This window comes from Microtus ochrogaster, linkage group LG4 (genome assembly GCF_000317375.1).
Source record: "Microtus ochrogaster isolate Prairie Vole_2 linkage group LG4, MicOch1.0, whole genome shotgun sequence".
In the NCBI taxonomy this organism is placed as follows: Eukaryota; Metazoa; Chordata; class Mammalia; order Rodentia; family Cricetidae; genus Microtus; species Microtus ochrogaster.
Genome location: NC_022030.1, coordinates 48,517,563 through 48,542,510, shown reverse-complemented (window position 1 = coordinate 48,542,510; position 24,948 = coordinate 48,517,563). Strand labels below are relative to the sequence as shown.

Here is a 24,948-nt window from a genome sequence, read left to right as displayed (position 1 = left end):
TAGTCTCAAACTTGCTTTGTAGCCCAAGCAAGGTATGAACTTATTGGTTCTCTTGCCTTAACTTCCCCACGGATCTGGGATTATAGACCTGTGCTATAAAGCCTGGTTTCATTTCATTTTAATAGCAACTACTCAACATAAGGAGTTTCAGGGCTGGAGAGATGGCTCAGTGGTTAAGAGCATTGCCTGCTCTTCCAAAGGTCCTGAATTCAATTCCCAGCAACCACATGGTGGCTCACAACCATCTGTAACAGGGTCTGGTGCCCTCTTCTGGCCTGCAGGCATACACACAGACAGAATATTGTATTCATAATAAATAAATAAATATTCTTTTAAAAAAAGGAGTTTCAGAAATAATTATAAAATCAGTCATAAATGTGTCAGTCATTTTACAAACCTATGTCATTTGGAATGGACTTAGTTCTATAACATAAAATCTAGTAACACTGATGTTTTAAATTTAGTTAAGAAATTTAAATGTATGCAGTGTATTGGCAGAAGTTTCTGTGTGCCCCGTCTTATATTATTTAAATCACTGCTTGGCTAATATTTTAGGCACATTGCTAGCTAGCTCTTCTGTCTTTGGCTAATCCATTTCTCTTAATCTGTATATTGCCATGTGGCTGTGGCTTACTGGCAAGATTCCATCACATCTGCCTCTGGCGGCGGCTACATGGCATTCCTCAACTCTGCCTTCTTTCTCCCAGTAGTTTAGTTTTCCGTGCCTAACTCTGTTCTGCCCTATCACAGGCCAAAGCAGTGTCTTTATTCATTAAATAAAAGCAACATGTAGAAGGACTTCCCACACCATTTCCCCTTTTTTATTTAAATAAAAAAGAAGGTTTTAACTTTAACATAGTAAAATTACATAAAAAAGGTATCAAGCAAGAATTATAACTACAATACTTAAATCTACTTTATCATAACTAAGGAAAACTATATCTATTATTCAACTCCATCAAGGACTCCAGATGGATATATTACCTGAGTAAACAGGAAGTGTATTGTAAGCCACTTTCAAGTCTCTAGAAATGACAGAGACATCTCGCTGTGTGGATAGTCACCCACAGATCTTCTGTATCATTTGAGCATCCATCTTCAGCCCAGACTACTGGCCCATAGTATCCAGCAGACTGTTCCATGAAGCAGGAAATTTCAAAGACAGTTCTGCCTATATTGTCCATTTGTCAGTCACTTTCTTCTGTGTCCTGCAGAATGTTTTGCAGACTCTTTCATGAAGCAGGGACCCCAAAGGACTGTCTCACCTTCTTTAGGCAGTTCTGTGGATCTAGAAAGTCCAGCCAAACAGTTAGGGCAAGAACAGTTTCTTTCCCCAATGGGTAACAAACTCCTCACTCCATGAGGAGCCTCTTTGATGCCCATCATCCTATTGAAGTAACTTGGTGCTTCCAGGAGCAGATGTGTCTCACTGTCATGAAAAATCCTAAGTTCTTAAAACATTTTAAATGTCATATTCTGTAGGACTTTGAAAGGTTTGAAGAATAACTATTCATCTGAAATGTGTCTCTGTACATGTAGAAAATTTAACATAACTATAAGCTTGACTATTACAGATGATTATCTGTTAACCTGTATTTTTAAATTATACATTACATTTTTAATGAGATGCACAAGCATGAGACCTTAATCAAGATCTGAAATATATAGTATACATATAACAACATTGACCTTAAATTTATATCAATAAACCGAGTTCCATGCCAATGAAAATTTCTATAGCACATTCTCCTTTAAATGTAAACAAATATTTATAAACAATATTTAGGAATTTGGACATAGTTCTCCAAAGTGCTTCCTGCTTTTTGTTGGGCAAAGTATTTTGGGGGTGTTAATGTCATCCTTTTAGAAGGGTCTTGGTTCATCTAACCACATTAGTCTAGAAGAGATCCATAGGTTCTCATCCTCTGTGGAAACAAGTAGAAACTCTTTTCCAAAGCATTTTTTCTTTCGACCCATATTTTGAAATCAAGATACCTGTCAAGTATGTATGTTAGTTTATCTTAGCAGCCTGTACAATGAAATATTGCTCTGTAGTTAGCTCTTTCACAGTCAAAAAATTTAAAGGAAACATAATAGTACATATAATCCAGAATTTTTGTGTATATTTCATTGTTATGTGGCTTATTTTTTTTACTCTATTAATTTTCTACAAGTTTACTCTGTCTCTTTAAGGACTTCATTTTATTTTTTAAAACTACTTACTTTTTTTTTATGACTCTCTATATTCTTTTTCTTCTCTGTCCCAAACCTATGTACCTTTTTACAGCATTGTGACCGGTTTACAGGTCTTTTTTGTCTGAATTTGTCTTTATTGCATATCTGTAATTATTTCCTGACCAGAACCCCCCCCCCCCCTTTTAAATCCAAAGTGGGCATAGCTAGGGCCAGTGCTTCTTAGCCTTTTGATTCAGCCCAGTCCAATGTGGTGGAGGACCATTCACTGCCTCTGAGAATGCCGGGTGGGAGCCACGCTCACCACTTCAACTCTGGTAGCCTGTTGGCCCATGCTTCCACCAAGTAACTTACAGTACACTTGAAGCCCACAAATCCCATTCAAGTGCTCGGCCTCCTAAAAGAGCCAGAGTTCATGCTGGCAGCACAAACCAGGAAGCTTCCATTTCAAAACCACTCAGTTTTTTTTTTCAGTGGTATAAACCACTGAATCAGGAAGACCCCTTTAAAGGAGCTGCGTAGAATTTCTTCCCAAACTTCCTTACATTTTAAGTAGATTTAGTTGGCCACGTTGGCCCCAATTTGTTGGTGGAGACCACTTGTTTGTTCCCGACTACCCAGACCATGGAATAATATTCAGAAGCTATTTTATTTAAATCGCTGCTTTTCCAGTCACTTAAGCGTATTGCTAGCTAGCTTTTATAACTTTGGTTAACCCATTTCTATTATTTTATATTTTGCCATGAGGCTTTTGGCCTACCTTTAAGGTTCTGGCTGTAAGCTTGCACCTTTCTTCTCTGGCAGCTCCATGGCATCTCTCTGACTCCACCTACTCTCTCTATATATCTCTTTCAGACTTTACTCTGTTAAGCCATTGGCCAAAAGCAGCTTCTTTATTAGCCAATAAAAGCAGCACATATACAGAAGGTCTTTTCACATCAGCAGTGGGTACAAAAACCCTGAGAAATGTTCATGGGCTAAGCTCCTTTGTGTGTCCTGTTTTACTTTCTGTACACTGCCTACAATTTAATGCTTGTGTTGTATCTATTTTAGTGTAAGATAGTTCTAAGCATTGTGTCTGCTCTCCAGGATGGAAAAGGAAAGAAAGAAACCCCTTTCCATTTGTAAAGAAATAGCCCTTTTATAGTCTTTGTTCTCTGGTTTTTTGAGCAAAACCATCTTACATGGTGTCTTTTAGCTGCAAAGAAGGTGAAGTTGAACTTCAGATTAGTAGTGAACAAAATAAGGCCTCAATACAAGTAACATTTGCAGTGTTTATCAAATATATCTGTTAATAACTTTGTTAATTTATTTAAAAGAAAAAGTTACTCATAGGCTTACTAATTCTCTGTTATTGCAAATATGTAAAACCTTTAGATTTCATTTCATGTTTTATTGTTTTTAATGTTTCAGAGGAATGCTTTGCAAGCAATTTCTCCAGCCACCATGGAAGTTCTCATGCGAGTTTTGTCTGATTGTGATTCATGGGAGGAAGGAGATCCAGAGGAAGTGGGTAGGAAGAGAGAACTAACTCTGAAATGTCTGACACAAGTGGTACATATCCTTCTTACTAGCAGTTCTGACCAGCGTCAGGTGGAAACCAGTACCGTACTGGAGAACTATTTTAAATTGCTCAATTCAGATCACTCAGCCTTACCCAAACAGAGGAAGTCCATGCGGTGGGAAAGCCAGTTCATAGTTCTGCAGATTAAGATGCTCAGTAAGTATTCAATAAAGATTTCCTTCCCTCAGTTCATTTTTGCTTTTTTATTCTCAGTTTCTTTTGAAATGCAGTCTGCTGTATTAAAAATATTGACTGTTTAGTTCAAGTAATATGTATTTATATTTTTGACTTCCAAATGATTAGTATGGAACTGATTTGTTTACATTTTTACTTTATCATTTTTACATTTTTACTTGTCTATTCTTTTTTGGAAGTATAATCCAGTAAAGTGTGTCTGTTAAAAATAAAGTTATGACTAAAATTGCCAAGAAGAATTTTTTAAAGATATTATTTATATTATTTTACTTATGATAAAAATTAACTAAATAAATGCCTCTCTAACATTTCTATTCTTTAGGACAGAAAATTTAGTTGTCCCAGAGAACCGTTGTGTCTTTGTCTCTTTTTCTTCTCTTTGTGTTGGTTGTTTTGTGTCTCGGTGCAACTGTATCTGGTCTCTGTGCTTTGCAAACTCCCTAATTTTTTTGATGATTTTTTGTTTTGGTTACAGTGTATTAGTATAGTACATACTCTGTATCCATTGTTTCAGTCAATAGGTGACTCATACTCATTATTCTTTTCTAATGGAGTCAGATACTCAGTAATTTTCCTGAAGTATCTCAGCTCCTACTGAGTAGAACTGGCATGAATACTACAGGCCCATTCTCTTTGTGATCCTGAAGAGAGAATAATGCATGCCAAAAAGTAGTGATGCTGCAACGCATTTCAGACTCCAGAACTGGCATTAAACATATCAGTTGATCATTACTTATTTTTTATTGTTTGTCTAGATCTTCTTTGATAGTTTTATATATGTAAATATCTGGAACACCAATAACTACAATTAATATATATAACTTAATACAAAAATAAATGTTTCCTTTTATATTAGTAATTTTTTTAACGATTTATTTATTATGTTTATAGTGTTTTGTCTGCATGTATCCCTGCATGCCAGAAGAGGGCACTAGACCTCACTATGGATGATTATGTTGTTGCTGGAAATTGAACTCAGGACCTCTGGAAGAGTAGTAGACAGTGCTCTTAACTGTTGAACCATCTCTCCAGAACCTTTTCTTAGTAATTTTTGTGGTGTGAAATAGAGCACCAGATAAGATGTAGACAGACCCACAACAGCCTGCCATTTCCCATCAGATGTCTCAAGTGTCTCATGGTCATCTTACATAATTGATTTTTTTGTTTTGTTTGTTTTTATTTTTTATTTTTATTTTTTTATTTTTATTTATTCATTCCAATATTTACACTTCGTTCCTTCCTCCCAACCCCTCCCGCTCCCCTGCTTACCCTCATCTCTCCCCCTCCCTGCTTAAGAGAGGGCAGGGAACCCTGCCCTGTGGGAAGTCCAAGGCCCTCCCCGCTACATGCAAGCCTAGGAAGCTGTGCATCCATATAGACTAGGGTCCCAAAAAGCCAGAACATGCCGTAAAAACATGTCCCAGTGCCTTTATCAATGGCTTCTCAGTCAGTCCTTATTGTCAGCCACAATCAGAGAGTCCGGTTTGATCACATTCTCGTTCAGACCTGGTCCAGCTGGATTTGGTGAGCTCCCATTAGAACAGGCACACTGCCTCAGTTGGTGGACCAACTCCTTGCAGTCCTGACTTCCTTGCTCGTCTTCTCCCTCCTTCTGCCCTTTAACTGGACCTTGGGAGCTCAGTCTGTTGCTCTGATGATGGTCTCTGTCTCTATCTTTATCTGTTGAGGGACGAAGATTCTATGGTGATATTCGAGATAATCATCAGTGTGATAGTGGGGCAAGGACAGTTCAGGCACCCTCTCCTCTGCTGCCCAATGACCTATCTGGGGACATCCCTGTGGGCACCTGGGATCCCCTCTAGAGCCAAGTCTCTTGCCAACCCTAAAATGGCTCCATTAATGTAGATATCTTCTTCCCTGCTCCTATATCTGCCCTTCCTCCACGTCCACCCTCCCACTCCCCCAAGCTCTCACCAGTCTTTCCCTTCTCCCTTCCTTCTCCCCCTCTCTCCTTCCCCCAATCTCACCCCCACCCCTGCCTTTAGCCCCTTGCTCCCAACTTTTGCCCAGCAATTTTGTTTGCTTCCAATTTTCTAGGAGGATCTATATACGTTTTTCTTTGAGTTCACCTTGTTATTTGGCTTCTCTAGGCTTGTGAACTATAGGCTTAATGTCCTTGGTTTATGGCTAGAGTCCACAAATGAGTGAGTACATACCATATAGGGACACTGTCATTAAGACAGAAAGGCATCCTACTGAATGGGAGAAGATCTTCAGCAACCCCACATCAGACAAAGGTCTGATCTCCAAAATATATAAAGAACTTTAAGAAACTAGACTTTGAAATTCTAATTAATCCAATTATAAAATGGGGTACCGAACTGAACAGAGAATTCTCAACAGAAGAAGTTCAAATGGCCAAAAGACACTTACGGTCATGTTCAACTTCCTTAGCAATCAGGGAAATGCAAATCAAAACAACTTTGAGATGTTATCTTACACATGTCAGAATGGCTAAAATCAAAAACACCAATGATAGCCTATGCTGGAGAAGTTGTGGAGTAAGGGGAACACTCATCCTTTGCTGGTGGGAATGCAAACGTGTGCAACCACTTTGGAAATCAGTAATAGCAATTTCTCAGAAAATTGGGAGTCAACCTACCTCAGGATCCAGCAGTTCCACTCTTGGGAATATACCTAAGAGATGCCCAATCATACTACAAAAGCATTTGTTCAACTATGTTCATAGCACCATTATTTGTAATAGCCAGAACCTGGAAACAACCTAGATGCCCCTCAATGGAAGAATGGATAAACAAAGTGCGAAATATATATGCATTAGAGTACTACTCAGCGGTTAAAAACAATGACATCTTGGATTTTGCATGCAAATGGACAGAAATAGAAAACACTGTCCTGAATGATATCACCCAGACACACTGGATTTTAAAGTTTCATTGTTGAAGCCCATAATGACAGTTCATATGTTGTAAATTGTGATCGGTACTTTATATGATTCTTGTTGTGTTCTGTGTTAGATTGTTAAAGAACTACTCATTTCAGAGGTAGATGTTGTCATTACCACTAAACTAGGAAACTTAGTAAGAAAAAAGAAAATGAAAGTTTTTACGTCTCAGTAGTGCAGTGGTTGTGCAAGCCTTTAATTCCTGCACTGAAAAGGCAGAGGCGGGCAGATCTCTGTGAGTTTGAGGCCAGACTGATCTACAAAATGAATTCCAGGAAAGCCACGGCAGTTATACAGAGAAACCCTATATCGAAAAACAACATCAAAAAAAGTTTTTATATCTCACCACCTAGATATAAAAAACAGTTAATGATTTGGCATATATATTTATATGTACATGTATTAATTTAGAACTATAGCAGATAAAAATCTCATTGAAAATGAGTCATTTCATTTGTTTATATAAAAGAATAGTTTTGTAGAGTTTTTAGTTCATATGCTATAATGTCATTTTCTATAGTTTTGTTTGTTTGTTTTCCAAGACAGGGTTTTTCTGGGTAGTCCCAACTGTTTTGGAACTCACTCTGTGGACCAGGCTAGCTACCAGCTCAGAGACCCACTTGCCTCTGCCTCGCAAGTGCTGGGATTAAAGGTGAGCACCACCACCACCCAGCTATTTTTTTGATAGTAATTATAAGTTGTAAATTTAAAAATTAGTTTGATTCTCTGTTGGATGGAATTCTTTTTTTTATTAGAAACTATGATATTTGCCATGCCAGATATCCTTTGATTTTTCAAATGGATTATCTCCATAGTAGGAACTGAGAGATAAATATTATGTTTTCATAGGCCATATAGTAAATAACATAAACAAATATTGCTTATTTTTTAAAGATTTATTTATTTATTATGTTTATATACATGCCTGAAGAGGGCACCAAATCTCATTATAGATAGTTGTGAGCTACCATGTGGCTGCTGGGAATTGAACGTCTAGAAGAGCAGCCAGTGCTCTTAAATTCCGAGCCATCTCTCCAGCCCCCAGATATTGCTTATTAATAGCAAATCAGACACAGGATGAGTTTTATGAAAGAACAAATAAGCAGTTTGCTAAAAAATATTTGCCAGTCATATGTACAGTTTAACTAGCTTGAACTATAAAGTATGAAAATGTTCACTTTTCTTTACGTTTGTTTTCTGTTCCTTATCTACTCTATTTCCCAGTTAATTTGCATCTGTTCTGCCAACTGCAAAGCCTAACTTTAAAATGATGACGATACATGTTTGATCCCAAAGTTTTACTTTTACACGAGTCATTTTTGTTTTTAATTTATAGATACCATCACAGCCATGTTAGACTGCGCAGACAGGCCTGTTCTTCAAGCCATTTTCCTTAACAGTAATTGCTTTGAACATCTCATACGACTTCTACAGAACTGCAAGGTACTTCATTATCAACTTTTTATATTTATGAACATTTGTTTGTTTGCCTGTTTACTTATTTGTGTACAGGGACGTGTGCCACAGCATGAATGTGGAGGTCAGAGGACAACTTGTGGGAGTTGCTTCTGTTTTAGCATGTAGGCCTTAGGGATTAAACTCAGGTTGTCAGGCCTGGCAGCAGTGCCTCATCCTCCTGAGCCATCTTGTTGGCATTGTTTATGACTTTTTAAAATGTTATTGTTTTAGTAGGGCATGCCTTTGATCTCAGTGCTTAGGAGACAGAGGCAGGTGGATCTCTGGGAGTTTGAGGCCAGACTTGTCTATGTAGTGAGTTCTAGGACAGCCAGGGCTACATAGTGAGACCCTGTCTCAAAAAATCAAAAAACAAACAAAAACAATAACAAAGGCTTGTTTTGATTCAGATTTGAGCATACCATTGCAAAAAATTTTATTGTCAATTTGTGTTTGCATTTCATTATATTACCAACTTTTATCTTTTTTGCCAGATAAACTGATTTATTTATCATTATAAAACTAGACTATATTAGCATATGTACATATGTCCTCATCCCATCTTAGAGGTGAGAAAAGTGAGGCACAAAGATTTATACCCTGTCCAGGATCACAGAGCCAGTGAGAGACAGAAGTAGGACTCCAGCCAAGGCTGTCCTCTCTGATGGTGTGTAAGTATCACTGGGTACTCTGCCTCTCACGCTCTCACTAACCCAGCCTAGGCTAGGAAGAGGGCAGCAGCATTCAGTTCATACATTCTGGTCTAGGAACTAGGCAGATATTTAAATTCTCCAAGCTCAGAAAAACCTGTTAAAGCAATCTACTCACTGTCTACATGGGGACAGGTTTTATCTTAATTGAAGCTAGGAATTATATTATTTATAATTGTCTGAAGGTAGTAAAGCTCATGTGATATTTGTGTATGATATTTTAGTTTAGGAAATATTTTACTTTCCAACAGACATTGATACATATATTTATATTTAGGACCATTTAAAGTCATGGACTACTGATTTTTTGATTCACTAATTTCTCTAGAACATACAGATACAGTCAAGGTCCTCGTGCTGTGTGGCAAGCGCTTGTATTCACTGAGTCATCTTCCCAGCCTCTTTTTTTTTTTTTTTAAATCAGATACTCTTTTTTGAGACTGGCCTCAAATACAGGCATCCACCTGCCTCTGCCTCCCAAGAGCTGGGTTTAAAGGCATTGACCTATTTCTGCCCAGCTTCAAATAACACTTTGAAGTTTTATAAATGGAACTCTATTTTTTGTAGAATACCTAGTCATAGGGCATAGACTAGACCCAATGTTTTTAAAAGTAGGAAAATTTGTATTAAAAAGTTGCAACTAAATAGAAAATATAGAGAGCTAAAAATAACAGGAACACTGTTAAGACTCATGCTATATGTTGCTAGTTTGCTTTTCACTGTTGTTACTATTTGCCAGTTTATACTTGTAACAGCAGTTTGAGAGAGTGAGGGCACAACAGGTAATGTTTCTGCCCTTCATATTGTATGCCCATGGATTTAAGATTTTTATCAAAAGTTTTTAGAAAGGTTAGAAATGAAACTACACCATAGATCTTATATCTTTCTATTAATTCTTCTACTTCCTAGGTGAAAACAGTTGGTTGATTCTAATATTCCTCAGTAAGGATTTTTGTTTTTCTCACTGTAAAACGGTATATCTTTGAAATTTTTTAATATTCATTTCTTACTTTATAATAATAATATAGTTAAATAGAGCAGAAAATGCATTTAATATATTGATGAAGTCTGTAATAATAAAAATTTCAGAAGTTGTCCAAAACTCCTGAATACTGGTTAGTCGACATATCTTACCTCCTGTGTTTTATTTTAAACCTCATGTCTTTTAAATATTATTTATGTGAAAAATATTATAGAGAGATGAAAATGCACAACAGAAATATTTATAAAACACTTTTATTGTAAAGACAGTATGACTTTCTCACTTAGGAAGATAGCATCAGTAAGTTATCTCTTGTATTATTAAAAGATCTGGATTTAGCAGGTGTTGGTGGCTCCTGTCTTTAATCCTCACACTCTCACCCTGAAATTTGCCAAGATGAACTTCTCATAGCTAACCAGAATGATGACCTCACTCACAGTTACATGTTGCAGAGTGACACAGTCCAAGAAATACATCTTTAGGACAGACATCACCAAGTGTACTTCCTCAAACTAAGATAGATGTAACTCACCATGTGATAGAATCTCATAGGATCATTGTCAAATAGTGATCTGTTATTTACCAAAATGTCGTCATATATCACATGACTATACTTGTTCCACGACAGCCATGTTTCACAGTTACAGCTCTTGTGCTTGTTCTTTAGGTAGGTCCTCACTCTATAACCTGGGCTTGCCTCAAACTTTCTGTGGGACTGTCTTTGAAGTTCATAGCAATCCACCTGCCTCAGCTTCCCAAGTGCTAGCTTTAAAAAAGTTAAATATTTTATGTCACTAACTAATACCAAGAAGAAATGATTTTGAGGAGGGAAAGCCAGGCCTTTGGACAAGTCCCTTCTCTTTCAGTAGTTTTCTCCATTTGGGATTCATGTAGTACTTATGACCATCTTTGCTGTTTGATCATGTTTACCCATTCTTCTGCCCTTGCCGCCAACACCCCCACATCCTTCCGAATTCTCAGTAGTTCCTCTTCTACTTGAATCAATTGCTTTTTTGTTTGTTTGATTTTTTTTTCCGTATATGAGAGAGAACATGTGGCACTTGTCTGTGTCTTTCGTATTATATCTCATTCACTTTGCTTCAGGTGACAGAATTTAAATTTTTTTCCCCTTTGGTTAACATTAATACCACATTATATGGTGTGCCATATTTTCTTTGTCCATTCGATGGTTGACACGCTTCTGGGCTGGTTTTTCTCCTAACTGTTGTACATAGTCCAGCAGTATAACAAGCATTCAAGTGTCCTTTGTTCATTGATCTTATTTCCTTAGATATATACCAAGGAGTGGGAGAACTGGATCATATAACAGTTGTATTCTTAGTTTTTTGAGATATGTCCATACTGTTTCCCTTTAGACTGTACTAATTAATATTCCTACCAGAAGCATAAGGGTTCCACACCCAACATTAAAGAAATTTCTCCATTCAGGCAGTAATTCTTTCAAACATTAAAATTAAATCTTTAAAATAAATTTTCAAATTTATTCATTATATAAGTGAAGAAATAATGCCCTGAGATGTTAAATTACTAACTCTTGATCTAATAATTGTTGGAACTAGGATTTTTATACTCATGTTTTCTGACTTTAAGTTCATTATAATATATAATTACTACAAATTTGCTTCTCATTCAGGATTATTGATTTTTAACTAGTATCAAATATTGACTGTGTATTAAATATAAGACAATTATAAGTTTTGGGTTTTTTAAAAATTTTTGTTGTTTTGTTTGGTTTGATTTTTCAAGACAGGGTTTATCTGTATTACAATTTCACTGTCCAGGAACTTGCTTTGTAGACCATGCAGGCCTTTAACTTAGAGAGATTCACTTACCTCTGCCTCCCGAGTGCTGGGATTAAAGATGTGTGCCACCGCTGCCTGGTGACAATTGTAGGGTTTATTGATATAACATTTTATGAACATAGTTAGGATTTCTGAATGTATAAAAATACTTGGAATCTTGTGAAAATTTAAGTTTCAAAATGAATTGCATATTTCTTTCTGTATCATTTTGTTGTTACTTTTAATAAACAAATCATTTAGTTTGTTTTATGCAGTAATGCACAATCAAGATGATTTTACTGTTTAAAACATCAATACTCAATGGAAATACTCCAATTAAAGCTGTCAAATAGCAGAAATAATTTATGCATTGGTGGAAAATTTTAGACTGATGTTGGTAGTTTTTCTTTGAAAACTCATTGTGTGTGTATGTGTGTGTGTGTGTGTCTGTGTGTCTGTGTGTCTGTGTGTCTGTGTGATATAAATGTGTGCACATATCCCAAAATATGCATCTGAAGATCAGATGACATCTGGGAATGGAACTTAGGTTGTTGTGCTTGTCCAGCAAGTATTTTTTACATACTGATCCACTTGTTGACCTATACTGTTGGTAGCTTCTTTGGCATCTTTGTGTATGGTAGTCACCAATTTAAATATGTGTTCATTTCCCAAGAACCTGTGTAAAGGCTTTTGTCTTTGGCATTAAGTTTCATTATAATATAAACTTCTTCTATATGTGTAAAATATATATTGCATGGTATCATATATTAGACTTTTATGGTTAGATGTGATGAATGTTGAATATTTTGGTAATTCTTTTAGTTTTGTACAATGCATTTTGATAATTCAATGATATTTTAACTATAAGAAAAAAACACAACCTTTCTTTAGTAATAGGAAGGATTTAAAACCCTCATCTTGGCTGAAATTTTGTGCTTTTTTTTGTCTTAAATTATTAGAGTTATACTTTCTATTTTAAGACCAAGAACTTTAACAGTATTATGTGGGCTGGGCAGTGATGGTGAATGCCTTTAAACTCACACTCTGTTGGCAGAATTCAGGGCCAGCCTGGTCTACAAAGTGAGTTCCAGGACAGCCAGGGCTACATAGGAAAACCCTGTCTTGAAAAACAAAAACAAACAAACAAATTCTTTGTGTAGGCTGGTGTGTTAGCTTCTGTTTTGTGATAGTAAGAATCAGACTTGGGGGCCTTTGCCTGTTAGGGTTGTGCTTTATTAGTGAGTTATATACCTGACCCTGGAGACTACTTAATTTTACTTTTGTCTGAGCATCCCCATTCCTTTACACTTGAGTAATAAAGAAATCAAAATCATATATAATTTTCCTCCTAATATTAGCTTTCATTTTTTAAATCCCTATTGTGTGGTAGACATGTAAATAAACTACTATAGATTATATATCGCTTAACCTGTAGAATTATTTGATAAGATAGTCCCATTTTAGATAAATAAGCTTGTAGAAGTAGCAAAGAACAGGGGATATAATTCATTTATAGAGCACCTTCCTAAATATGCATGAGGCCCCTAAGTTTGAGCTTTAGCACCACACATACACACTCTAAAGGATCGTTTAGAGATTTTGCCAGGTTAGGTAGTACAAATTCAATTCAAATACTCAAGAAGTTGAATAAAACCAAGATGCAAATCAAGGTCTCTGATTCCAAAGCCCCGTTTCCAAAGCCTGTTATTGCATTAAGCTTTACATATACTCTTGCATCCAGTATTACACTCCACTGCTGCCCAGTTTATACTCTCATTTATACATGTAATTGAACTTTTTCTGTTTTCTGAAATAACATAATTTCCTAAGAAATTACTTATTAGGATGCTGTTAATTTCTTTATAAACCTTTCTCTCCATTTCACTTTCATTTGAAGTTTCTTTCTCCCCATTGAGTTGACAGAAGCCAAAATCTTTTTGGATGCTGAGTTAAGACACTAAAAGTAAAGTACCTAATGCCTTTGATTCATGTAAAATAGAATAGTCATGGGCCAGTGGTACAGCTCAAATGACAAGTGTTAGATCTGTGTTTGACCCATTTATCAGAGTTTGATCTGTGGGACTCATGTAAAGGTGTAAGGAGAGAGCTTTTTCCCTAAAGCCTTTGACTTCCACATGTACACTGTGGCATATGCCGTCATTCCTTTTATGCCCGCACATATATGCATCCACTGTAATGATAACAAGGTTTTAAAAATCTTAAAGCACAGGACTGGAGAGATGGCTCAGAGGTTAAGAGCATTGGCTGCTCTTTCAGAGGTCCTAAATTCAGTGCCCAGCAATGACATGGTGGCTCACAACCATCTTTAGCGAGATTTGGTGCCCTCTTCTGACCTTCAGGGAGAGATACATGCAGGTACACATAATAAATAAATAAACAAACAAGTAAATAAGTAAATAAATCTTAAAAAAAACTTAAAGCATATCATGTGTGCCAGAGATTTCCCCAGTTTCCTTTGAGACTACAAAGTAAAATATGAAGTATGTTCAGGTGAAGAATATTTTTTAACAAGATGTGAGCTCAGATAAACTTGGGCAGTCAGTGCTGTACACTGATTTCCTTTGTCAAGCTATATACTAGTCTCTTTGAGACTCTGAGAAGTATTTTTGGAACGAGTTCCTTTTAATGTTAGCTAAGTAGGATTTTATAAACTTACTCAGCTAAACACATCATTATTTACTGAAGTATCTTTTATCTAGCTCAGTAGCAGTTTACTTTTCTGAGTGTCATTCTTTCTTGTTTCTTTAATAATTTGGGAATATTAATCTATTGTTAGTTCTTATTGTGAGTTTGAAAGGAGAATCATATCTACAGTCATTATATACTGTGTAAACTGCTATAAAATTGTTATTCAGAAAGCAGCTATTTCTGGAAGGGATGTACTTCATATGTGGATTCTTAGATTAGTTTTCAAGAGACATGAAATTCCAGTTGGACCTCATTCTGGTTTTAGGTATCAATTGAATGTTCTTTTTCCATTATTCTTGTCTCTGTTTTTAACAGCTATTTTTAAATGCTCACAGTATGGTAGCAGACAAGAACGAGAAAGACCTTGCCAACCAATTACTGACAGAGATAAGTGAGGACCAGGTATCTACAAAGCCTGCATCTTGTTTCAGCTGAAGTCCAGAATCAGTCAATGGGTTAACTATTCCTGTGCTTTTCTTCTTATTTTTCCAAAAAAAGCCCCTGATTCTAGTAATTATTTATTTTTGAGAATTATTACAATTAAAAGATAAACCTTCATTACAATTCTGTGTTAATGTGTGCCTTTTTTCAATTTGGGAAGATAAAAAGTACAGGAATGGATCCCAGTATCACTGTTGACCCACCTGGTGATGCCTTTGTTCGAGGGGCTTCTTTTTCTAAGCACTGTGGTGTATTGGGACGTGAGGGCGTTGTTTCTGAATATGCGCAGTCATTGTCAATATCTTGATTCTTTGCTTCTTATTGACATAATGATTATCATTTAATGGACAACCTGAATCTTGGAGGAAGGGAAGAAGATGATGAGCCCCCTTGAATATTAGTTTAGCATACAATTTTATTTTTTCTGTTCTCAAAATTCAACCCTATATTGGAATATCAAAATATATTTGGTAAATTAATTTGGGAAAAACCAAAAACCTACCTGTAAATTTGCTTTTTTTCCTAGAGAATTTATATATCTTTTGTTAAAATTATTTTAATTGATATAGGAGTTCCTTCTGTTTGTGTATTGCTTTCATTGGTTAATGAATAAAGAAACTGCCTTGGCCTAGTTGATAGGATGGAACTTAGGTAGGTAGAGAAGACAAAACTGAATGCAGGGAGAAAGGAGACAGAGTCAGGGAGAAGCCATGGTCCTTCACCAGAGATGGACACTGGTTAAAATCTCTGGTAAGCCACTGCCACGTGGCAATACACAGATTAATGGTGATGGGTTAAACGAATATGTTAAGAGTCAGCCAATAAGAAGTTAGAGCTAATGGCCAAGCAGTGTTTTAATTAATACAGTTTCTGTGTGTTTAATTCGGATGTAAGCTGGCCGGGCGGCCAGGACAAACAAGCGGCCCGCTCCCTACACCACTTAATGTTAGGTTTACTGAGCTGTAGAAAAAGAGTATTGTAATCTGTTGATGTCTATTTATGGGTGTAAAATAGAGATTCACAGAGCTCTTTATTGCTTTAGATTCTTTCTATTTATACTCTCTTAAGGGCTTCTTAAATATAATTTCTTACAAAAGATTATGGTAATTTAAAAGGTTGCTATGATGAGGTCTTTTTAGTTTGTTCTTGAACAAAATCCACCACAGATCTTATTCGTATAAATGTTGTGTATTTAAATTTAAATTTATAGTTTACTACAGATGTTTTCTTGTGTAAAGTCAGGACTCTAGATTAAGTACCACACAAAAAAGTAATAGAACTTAGTAAACCTAAAGAGTTTAAGAGAATGTTATTATGTGAGTGACTAGCTTAAGGTCATAATAATACTGCATGTTTTATTTTTAAATCATAGTCATTTTTAAGTATGTCTCTCAGTGTGTGAGAGTGGAGTGCCCTCAGAGGCCAGGAGAGGTCATCACACCTCCAGGACTAGAGTTACAAACTGTTGTGAGCTGCCATGCGGGTACTGGGAATTGAATCCAGGTCCTCTGCAAGAGCACCAATGCTCTTAACTGTTGAGTCATCTCTGCAACCCCAGCTTTCTAGTCTAAAGTCTATGCTATAAAGTGTGGTTAAGTCCTATATAGCAACCATGTTAAATTTTTAACTTCTTAATTTTTATTTTTTTAGTATTATTGATGGTACTTATTGATTTATTCTCTAGAAGAATATCTCATGATATCTAATGCATATCATAATTATGATTAATCTTAAATAAAAGTCAAGTGAGTTTTTAATTCTTCCATAAAACTTTTGACATGGAAGATTGCCTTCTCCAAAGCATACCACTACTTATATATACACATTTCATTTTCATCATTTGCCTCAAATTATTTATAGAAATAGATATGCCTGTTTAACGATGATATGTCCATATCATTTCCATTTCTGTACAGAATTCGGAAACCAAGCAAACAGTTATTTAAGCTGTTTCGTTATACATGTTAACTATTTAAGCCTAGTAAGTTCAAGAATGTTTAAAGGGAAATTAAAGCATAGTATAAATTCTAATTGCAGACCTCCCTCCTCTCCTCTTGAGATTGTCCATTATTTTTTAAAGGCATGTGTAAAGTTGGTTTTTTCCCTCCTCCTCAGAAAAATTAATATTAAGTGAATGTGCTTCATTCTTCTTGACATGTGGTGTATCTTCTCTTAATTAAGAAACTTTTTCTTGCAGATAATATTGTTTCAACAACCCATCTGGTAGAAAGGAATACAATGCATGCTATTATTTCTTCAGGTTTTCAGAAGAAAGGTTTCCATGTGAACAAAATCCTGAGTACATTTGTTAATTTCTTGCTGTTCCCTTTGTTAGGTGTTTCAGGGGCGGTTAGATTGTTTGGCTGTATCAACAATTCAAGCTTTGACAGCCGTGATGAAGAATTCTCCAGCTGCTAAGGTGAGAAGTGGATTCTTTTAAGCTTTAAAATATCTTTATTATATTAATTTTTGTTGTGTGAATTCCAAAGACTGCTTGTTCGTCCCGGCCGCCCGGCTAGCTTAGCTCCAAAATAACCACACAGAAACTATATTAATTAAATTACCGCTTGGCCCATTAGCTCTAACTTCTTATTTGCTAACTCTTACATCTTAGTTTAATGCATTTCTGTTAATCTGTGTATCACCACATGACAGTGGCTTACCAGCTAAATTTTGGCAGCATGTCTTACTCTGACAGTGGATGCATGGCTTCTCTCTGACTCTGCCTCCTTTCTCTCAGAATTCAGTTCTGTCTTCCTTGCCTACTTAAGTTCTGCCCTATCAGCAGGCCAAGGCAGTTTCTTTATTAACCAATGAAAACAACATAATGCACTTCCTGTTTATTGAGGTGTAACATGAGGGCCAGGCTCGTTGGGATTTCTGTCCCGCCCAATCCCCCAGCACTTTAGTCCCAGAGAAAATCACACAGAGATCTCCATAAGTTATAAAACTGATTGGCCCATTAGCTCAGGCTACTTATTAGCTCTTATAACTTATATTGACCCATTATTCTTATCTATGTTAGCCACATGGCTCGGTACCTTTCTCAATCGGGTAGATCACATCCTGCTTCTTCGGTCATCTGGGCAGGAGTGGGGAATGGGCTTCCTCCTTCCTAGAATTTTCCTGCCTCTACTTCCTGTCTGTCCAATCAGCGTTTATTCAAAATATGATTGACAGAATACAGACAATTCTCCTGCACCACTTAGGCAATATTATATCCTTCTGGAGTCTTTGATAGAGTTGAAGAGTAGATAGTAATAATATAGTTTTCCTTAGTTATGATAAAAGATAAAGTAAATATAAATATTGTAACTATAATTCTTGCTTGATATCTATTCTGTTATATATAGTTTTGCTATGTTAAAGTTAAAGCCTTCCTTTTTGTTTAAACAGGAAGGGGGAAATGATATGGGAGGTCCTTTTGTCTATGTGTTGCTTTTATAGGTTAATGAATAAAGAAGCTGCTTTAGACCTATATCAAGGAAGAACTTAGGTGGGCAGGGAAAAAGAAGGGCAGAGTCAGAGAGAAGCAATGGGAACCACCAGAAACAGAGACATCTCACTGCCTGGACAGTCACCCAGAGTTCTTCTGTACCGTTGGGGCATCCATCTTCAGCCTGCAGGTCCATAGTATCCAGCAGACTTTTCCATGAAGTAGGAAATTTCAAAGACAGTTCAGTCACTTTCTTCTGTGTCCTGCAGAATGTCTGGCAGACTCTTTCATGAAGCAAGAACCCCAAAAGACCATCTCACCTTTAGGCAAGTTCAGCAGTCTCTGTGGCTACTGCTTGTCCAGTGAAGCAGTCTTGGCAAGAGCAGTTTCTTTCCCAAATGGCTAAGGAGCCTCTTCGATGCCCTTCTTCCTCTCAAAGTAATTGGTGCTGCCAGGAGCAGATGTGTCTCACTGTCATGAAAAGTCTTAAGTTCTTAAAACATTTTAAATGCCATATTCTGAAGGTCTCTGAAAGATTTGAAGAAAATCTAACTAACATGGCTATAATCTTGACTATTATAGATTACTATCTATTAACCTATATTTCTTAATGATACATTACATTTTTTAAATGAGCTACACAATCACAAGTCCTTAATCAAGAGCAGAAATCTACATATAACAAAATTGACCTTAAATTTGTATCAATAAATCAAGATCCATACCAGAGCAAATTATTTATATCTATATCAAAAGTGTATAAAGCCTAACACCTGTCAAGTAGTTTACAAAAATAGCTCACCTTCTTATAATTTGCTGATAAATTTATAGACAAACTCCTTATGGATACTGCAGGATTTTAAAAGCTATTGATGACTTTATATGGTAGTATATATCTTTAGTCCCAGCACTCAGATGGCACCTGCCTATTATACATTGCCAGTTACAGGCTAACCACGGCTGCAGTGAGATTGTCTAAAAACAAAAACAAAAACAACAACAAAAAAAACCACCAAAAAAATTACATTAATGAAGGAGCTTCACACTATTTACAGCCTTGGTTAAAAGAGGGTCACATTGTTGCGATTAGAGTGGGTCTTACTGCTGGTGTTGAGAGTGTATAGTATGGTTATTGAGCTTAAATAATTAAGTTTCCCAGTATAGCTATTTATTAATAAAATAATCATATTTGCTAATTAGTTAGTTTATAACTATCCACAATATGAGTATTTTTCACATGTGGTTACCTTGCCAGTATGGAACTTGTTTTCCCAATGTGTGTGGCTATAGAGTTCTGTTTTATTTCTTGTGATCATTAACCTAGGTTTTATGTTTGTTCTCTCTTTCTTTTAAAGATTTATTAATTTTTATGTGCATTGGTGTTTTGTCTGCATATGTGTCTGTGTGGGGGTGTTAGATCCTCTGGACCCGAAGTTACAGACAGTTCAGTTCTGAACTGCCATGTGGGTTCTGGGAATGGAGCCCCAGTTTCTCTGGAATTGCATTCGGTGCTTATAACTGCTGAACTGTCCGTCTAGCTCCTTATATCAGTTCTTACCCACTGTCCTGACTGTAGTTTCATCTGATTATGCTCATATACTGATAAGTAGCTCATTGAGTGGTTCTAAGTATTTTGAGTTATCTGTGTAACATACCAGACACATAGTTAATTATATAATGTGTGTTAGTGACATGATCATCACCCTAACTTCTTATCTCCACCCTGAAGTACTATATTCTCCACTTTTCTGCTCTCAGGAATGTTCCTTGAAATATTATAATCCTTATTAAGTTTATTTCAGACTTTATAGTTTGATTTCTGATTTTACTTGCCACTTAATATAAGGGTTTTATTTTTGTTTTAAGGGAAATCACTTTAAGCACTTAGAGGTTCACTTATTAGAAAAACAAATTGATACTATTGTTCTGAAATTCAAATCTTCAAGGCTGTTTAAGTCATTTAAAGGTGGGGGTTTTGCTTGTTTGTTTGTTTTACTGTAATACTTTCATGGTGCTAGAGTATATACTTAATATGCTTAGGGCCCATACCTTCCCTCTGTAAGTAAGAGGCTTTATGACAAAGTTTCTCTTAATCGTTGTTGAAGGACATGGGTCAGGGAATCCCAGGCTAACTTCATGATATACCAATTATATTTTTCTTATGCTATACCAATTATATTTTTCTTTATTATAAGGGCAAACTCACGAAACAGGAACAAAAAGTCTCACCTCAGCTGTATTACATGGGAACGAGAGAGAGGGAGAGAGAGAGGGAGAGAGAGAGGTCCCTGAGAGGGCTGGCAGTTTTCTTCAGCTACTCTAAATTTCATGCCCTAACCTGGTCCAGCCTTTTAAGGATTCCCCATCACCTTCCCGTTTGAGTGTTCCAAACCCAATACAAATTATATACACTAGGAACAGATATCAATTTTAAAATTGTGCTCACAACCCACATAAACTGTATTAAACAAGGAACACATGCTAAATGTTTTAAAGAACATTTTATCCTCAAGAGTCTAAGTCTTGCATTGGAAATGGTTTGGCTAAATCATAAGAGGAAGATAACTACAACTATCTAATCTTCAACCCCCTTGAAGACCTGAAAAGGGAGATAATATTACTTGAGTAGGCAGGAAGTGCAATCAAGCAGCTTCCAAAAATATGCAGTATATGATAGAGGCAACTGGCTACCTGTTGCCTCAAAGTCTCATTTGCAATGTTGAAGCAACCAACTTTGGCCAAGGCCTAGTGTAACTGACAGACCATTTTCAGAGGCAGGAAAATTTTTAGAACCATCTTAGCCTATTTTGGCAAGGTTTGGCAGTCTTTTTTCTTGTGTCCTGCTCTACACCATGTACTTTGTCAGTGGTCGATGAATGGGCAATTCCTTGACCAAAGGCCAATTGTGCCAAGAAGAAAACAAGCTCCAAGTGGCATGTCTTTGCTGTTTAACATTCTCTTGGGAGTAGATCAGTGCTCTCAGGAGCAATTGTATTGTGTCTCACGTCAATGGAAACCTAAGTTATTTAAATGCCATGTTCTACAGATCCTTAAAGTGGTTGAAAATTACCTATCTATGCACACTATATTTTCTATGTATCTAAAGAACTTAATTAATCTGACTATATGTATAACAAACTTGAATAACTATTGACATATTATACTTTATACCTTTATAACTTAAAGACTAAAACTTTATATCAGAATATTAAACAACATTTAAACAACTTTGCAGTAAAGGAAGACAATGACCTCAAAATGTAAACAATGTATAAGTATCTTGATGAGAGGTAGGAATATATATTGTAATATGATAAATGTATGCTAAAATTGTATCAATATACAAAATGTCTTAAAAAGGTAGAAACATATATGCATACAATCTGATGAAATAACTTTGCATAGGTGTACAAATATCGTAAACAGAAATAACAAATATAATTTGAACTTATATTAATATATAATAAACTATACAAATGTAAATTGTCCATAAATAATAGTTCACAAGTTTTTACTTTATTACTCACTATGATTATTATTAGTATGGATAAGTTCACAGTAAATTACCTATTATCCCATTCAATTTTTTTCTTTTTTTTTCCTCTTTAGATTATTGTCTAGTATAATTGCAAATGATTTCTGAGTAGTTGATAGGGTTTTCAAAGTTTTTCTTTGAAGTTCTGACCAGAATGTTGTGAGAAGGTGCACCATTTTAGCAGCTAGTACCCAAAAAACCAATCTTTATTTTAGCGCTGTCAGCATCATGATTTTATCTTAAACAGGTGGAGTCATTGCTGTGGGGCCACATCTTCTTCCTGGAATCTTTAAAGATTATTGGAGGAAAGGGATCTGTAGAAAAATCTAATGTTTATTGTGAAAAACTTAAACATTACTTATAAAGACATATATTCAATAAAAATACAATTTAGACAAAATAGGCATGGAGAAAGAAACATTTTCTATTTTGTAACCTAAGTAATTGACAGAATCTCCTCTTTGAATTTTTAGGAGCAATTTGTAATCCCCATTTAGGCAATTTTGTTTGTTTGTTTGTTTTTTTAACCTCCTGAAACATTCTTTTTAAGGTATCTACATTTGAATCTGATAACAAAATGCCATCCATGTAATGGTAAATTACAGACTTAGAAAATTGCTTACATATTATTTTCAATGACTGACAAAGTTTTGGCACAGGGTGGGGCTATTGAGCATTCTCTGTGGGAGGATGGTCCATTGGTATTTCCTAGTAGGCTGAGAATTATTATAAGTAGGCACTATGAAGGCAAATTTTTTTCAGTCCTTTTTTTGTAAAGATATAGTGAAGAAACAATCCTTTAAATCCTTTTGGTAACAGAGAAGGCAGAGGAATTTCAGATTATAGGGGCCCATAGGTTTAATAACCTTGTTGACAGCTTTAAGATCTGTTACCATTTTCCATTTTTCAGATTTCTTTTTAACAACAAATACAGGAGAATTTTAAGGAGTGGTAGAATTTTTAATATGTTGAGCATCTAATTTCTCCTGTACCAACTGTTTTAAAGCTTTCTGTTAGAGACCATTGTTTAACCCATATTGGTTTCTCAGTTAAGCATTTTAAAGGCAGGGCCATTAGAACCTCTGAAGGTTTGCTAGTTGTTTTGTGTTCTTGTACAGCCTGAATGTCTGATGACCTTTGTCTTAAGGTTTTGGTACTGGAAGAATGTTAACCTCAATATTTTATTGCTGTAGCAGGTCACAACCCCATAAATTCATTGCAGTATTAGCTACATATAGTCTCAGTCTTCACTTTTTTTCTTTAGGCCTGATGTATTTACCCTATTTCATGCATTGTTTTACTTGAGATAGGGTTTTAATTCCTAGGAACTGAATATCTGCCTCTTGATGAGGCCAATTAAGATGCCAAGATTCTGGAGTAATGATATTTACATCTGCACCCATGTTTATCAAGCCCTCAATAACAATGCCATTTACATTTTTAGCTTTGGTCTTTGATTATTTATAGAAGTTGCCAGAATATATGTTTTTTATTTCCTACTAGATTTTGGTTTATCAATCACATCTATTTTATCATTCAGACCAGTATGGTTTTTTTACAGTGGGCACTGGATTTTTAAAATTTTTTGTGGGACATGTTTTCCACAGTAACTGGGAAAGATTGGACCATTGGACCTGTGAGAGGCCCCCAAGGAAGTTCGCCGATGGTATCGGATTGTCTTGTCTGTCCTTTGTCAACCTACATTTATTGGTCCAGTGTCAGCCTTTGCCACACCTCCTACAGACACCCGAAGGCCAAGTCCTCCTATTCTTGCCATTTCTATAGTAGATATTATTTCTAGGAATTTCTTGTCTAAAATCCCTTCTCAGATGTTCTATTCTATCACAATTAAAACATTTAGCATTTTGCTGTTTCCTCATAACATTGGAAATCATATCCCCTACCCAATTTATTATCATAGTCAAATGTCTCAACATTCATTGTATCCAGATCCATTCACCCATTGGTACTGATCTGACCTTTAAAGGCCCAAGGATCTTTTTGCATTCAAAGTTGGCATTTTTAAAAGCCAAAGATTTAATAAGTATATATCCACCTTCTGGTTCTGTTACTCCTATTTGTCCAGCCTTAGTTAATCTTTGAAAAAAGTCACTAAAAGGTTTTCTCTGACTCTGTTTAATTCTAATATATATTTTTTTCTTTTTTGGTTTCTGAATCCTGTACCAAAAATTTAAGGCTGCTGTGCTGCATAGGGATAAGGTGTATTTGTTATAAAGAGCCTGGTCCTTAGGATCAGAGTAAGAACTCTCGCCAAGAATTTGATCTTGGGAATCAAAGTTCTCAAGATCTCAAGTTCTTTTGCTTTTTCCTTTTGTTAAAAAATTTTTGTCTTCCACTCGGGAAGCAGAGGCAGGCGGATCTCTGTGAGTTCGAGGCCAGCCTGGTCTACAAGAGCTAGTTCCAGAACAGGAACCAAAAGCTACGGAGAAACCCTGTCTCGAAAATATTAAAAAAATTTTTTTTGTCTTTTTTTCTTTTTTTTTAAATTTATTTTTTTATTAAAGATTTCTGTCTCTTCCCCGCCACGGCCAAATAACTTTTTTAGAGAAGCTGCGGTCCATCTTTTAGGACCACTGAGATTAACTGAAGCCGAGCTTGTGGGGTAGCCTTATTGCTTGAAGCCCATGTTTTGACCATTTTCCTAACAAAGGGTGAATGTGGGCTGTAAGAAATGATTGCTTATTTAATTTCTTTTAGATCACCCATACGAATGGGTTCCATTTATATTTTTTGACTACCTTAAGGTACTTGGTGCCAGATGGTCTTTCCAAGGAGATCACTGGATAGGTAGTTAGAACTCTGGGTAAGCCATCCAGGAGTTTGGTACGTACTAATGGGGCTAAATTTTGTAACTTTTGTCCCTGCTCAACACTTTTTTTTAATTCTTTTTTTTTATTGAGAAAAGGAAAAAAAAAAACAAGTTTCCACCTCCTCCCAGCCTCCCATTTCCCTCCCCCTCCTCCCACCCTTCCCCCCTCC

The 24,948-nt window shown here is 36.0% G+C and overlaps 1 protein-coding gene across 1 annotated transcript in view; it reads left to right on the top strand.

Moving 5' to 3' along the window:
- LOC113457650 (neurobeachin-like protein 1) overlaps window positions 1-24,948 on the top strand; it is a 69,820-nt gene that overhangs the window by 38,810 nt on the left and 6,062 nt on the right. Inside the window, exons 9-12 of the mRNA XM_026786169.1 lie at window positions 3,607-3,913; window positions 8,215-8,321; window positions 14,852-14,938; window positions 17,313-17,396. Of these exons, the coding sequence (XP_026641970.1) occupies window positions 3,607-3,913; window positions 8,215-8,321; window positions 14,852-14,938; window positions 17,313-17,396 (585 nt within the window). The remainder of the gene's footprint in view (window positions 1-3,606; window positions 3,914-8,214; window positions 8,322-14,851; window positions 14,939-17,312; window positions 17,397-24,948) is intronic.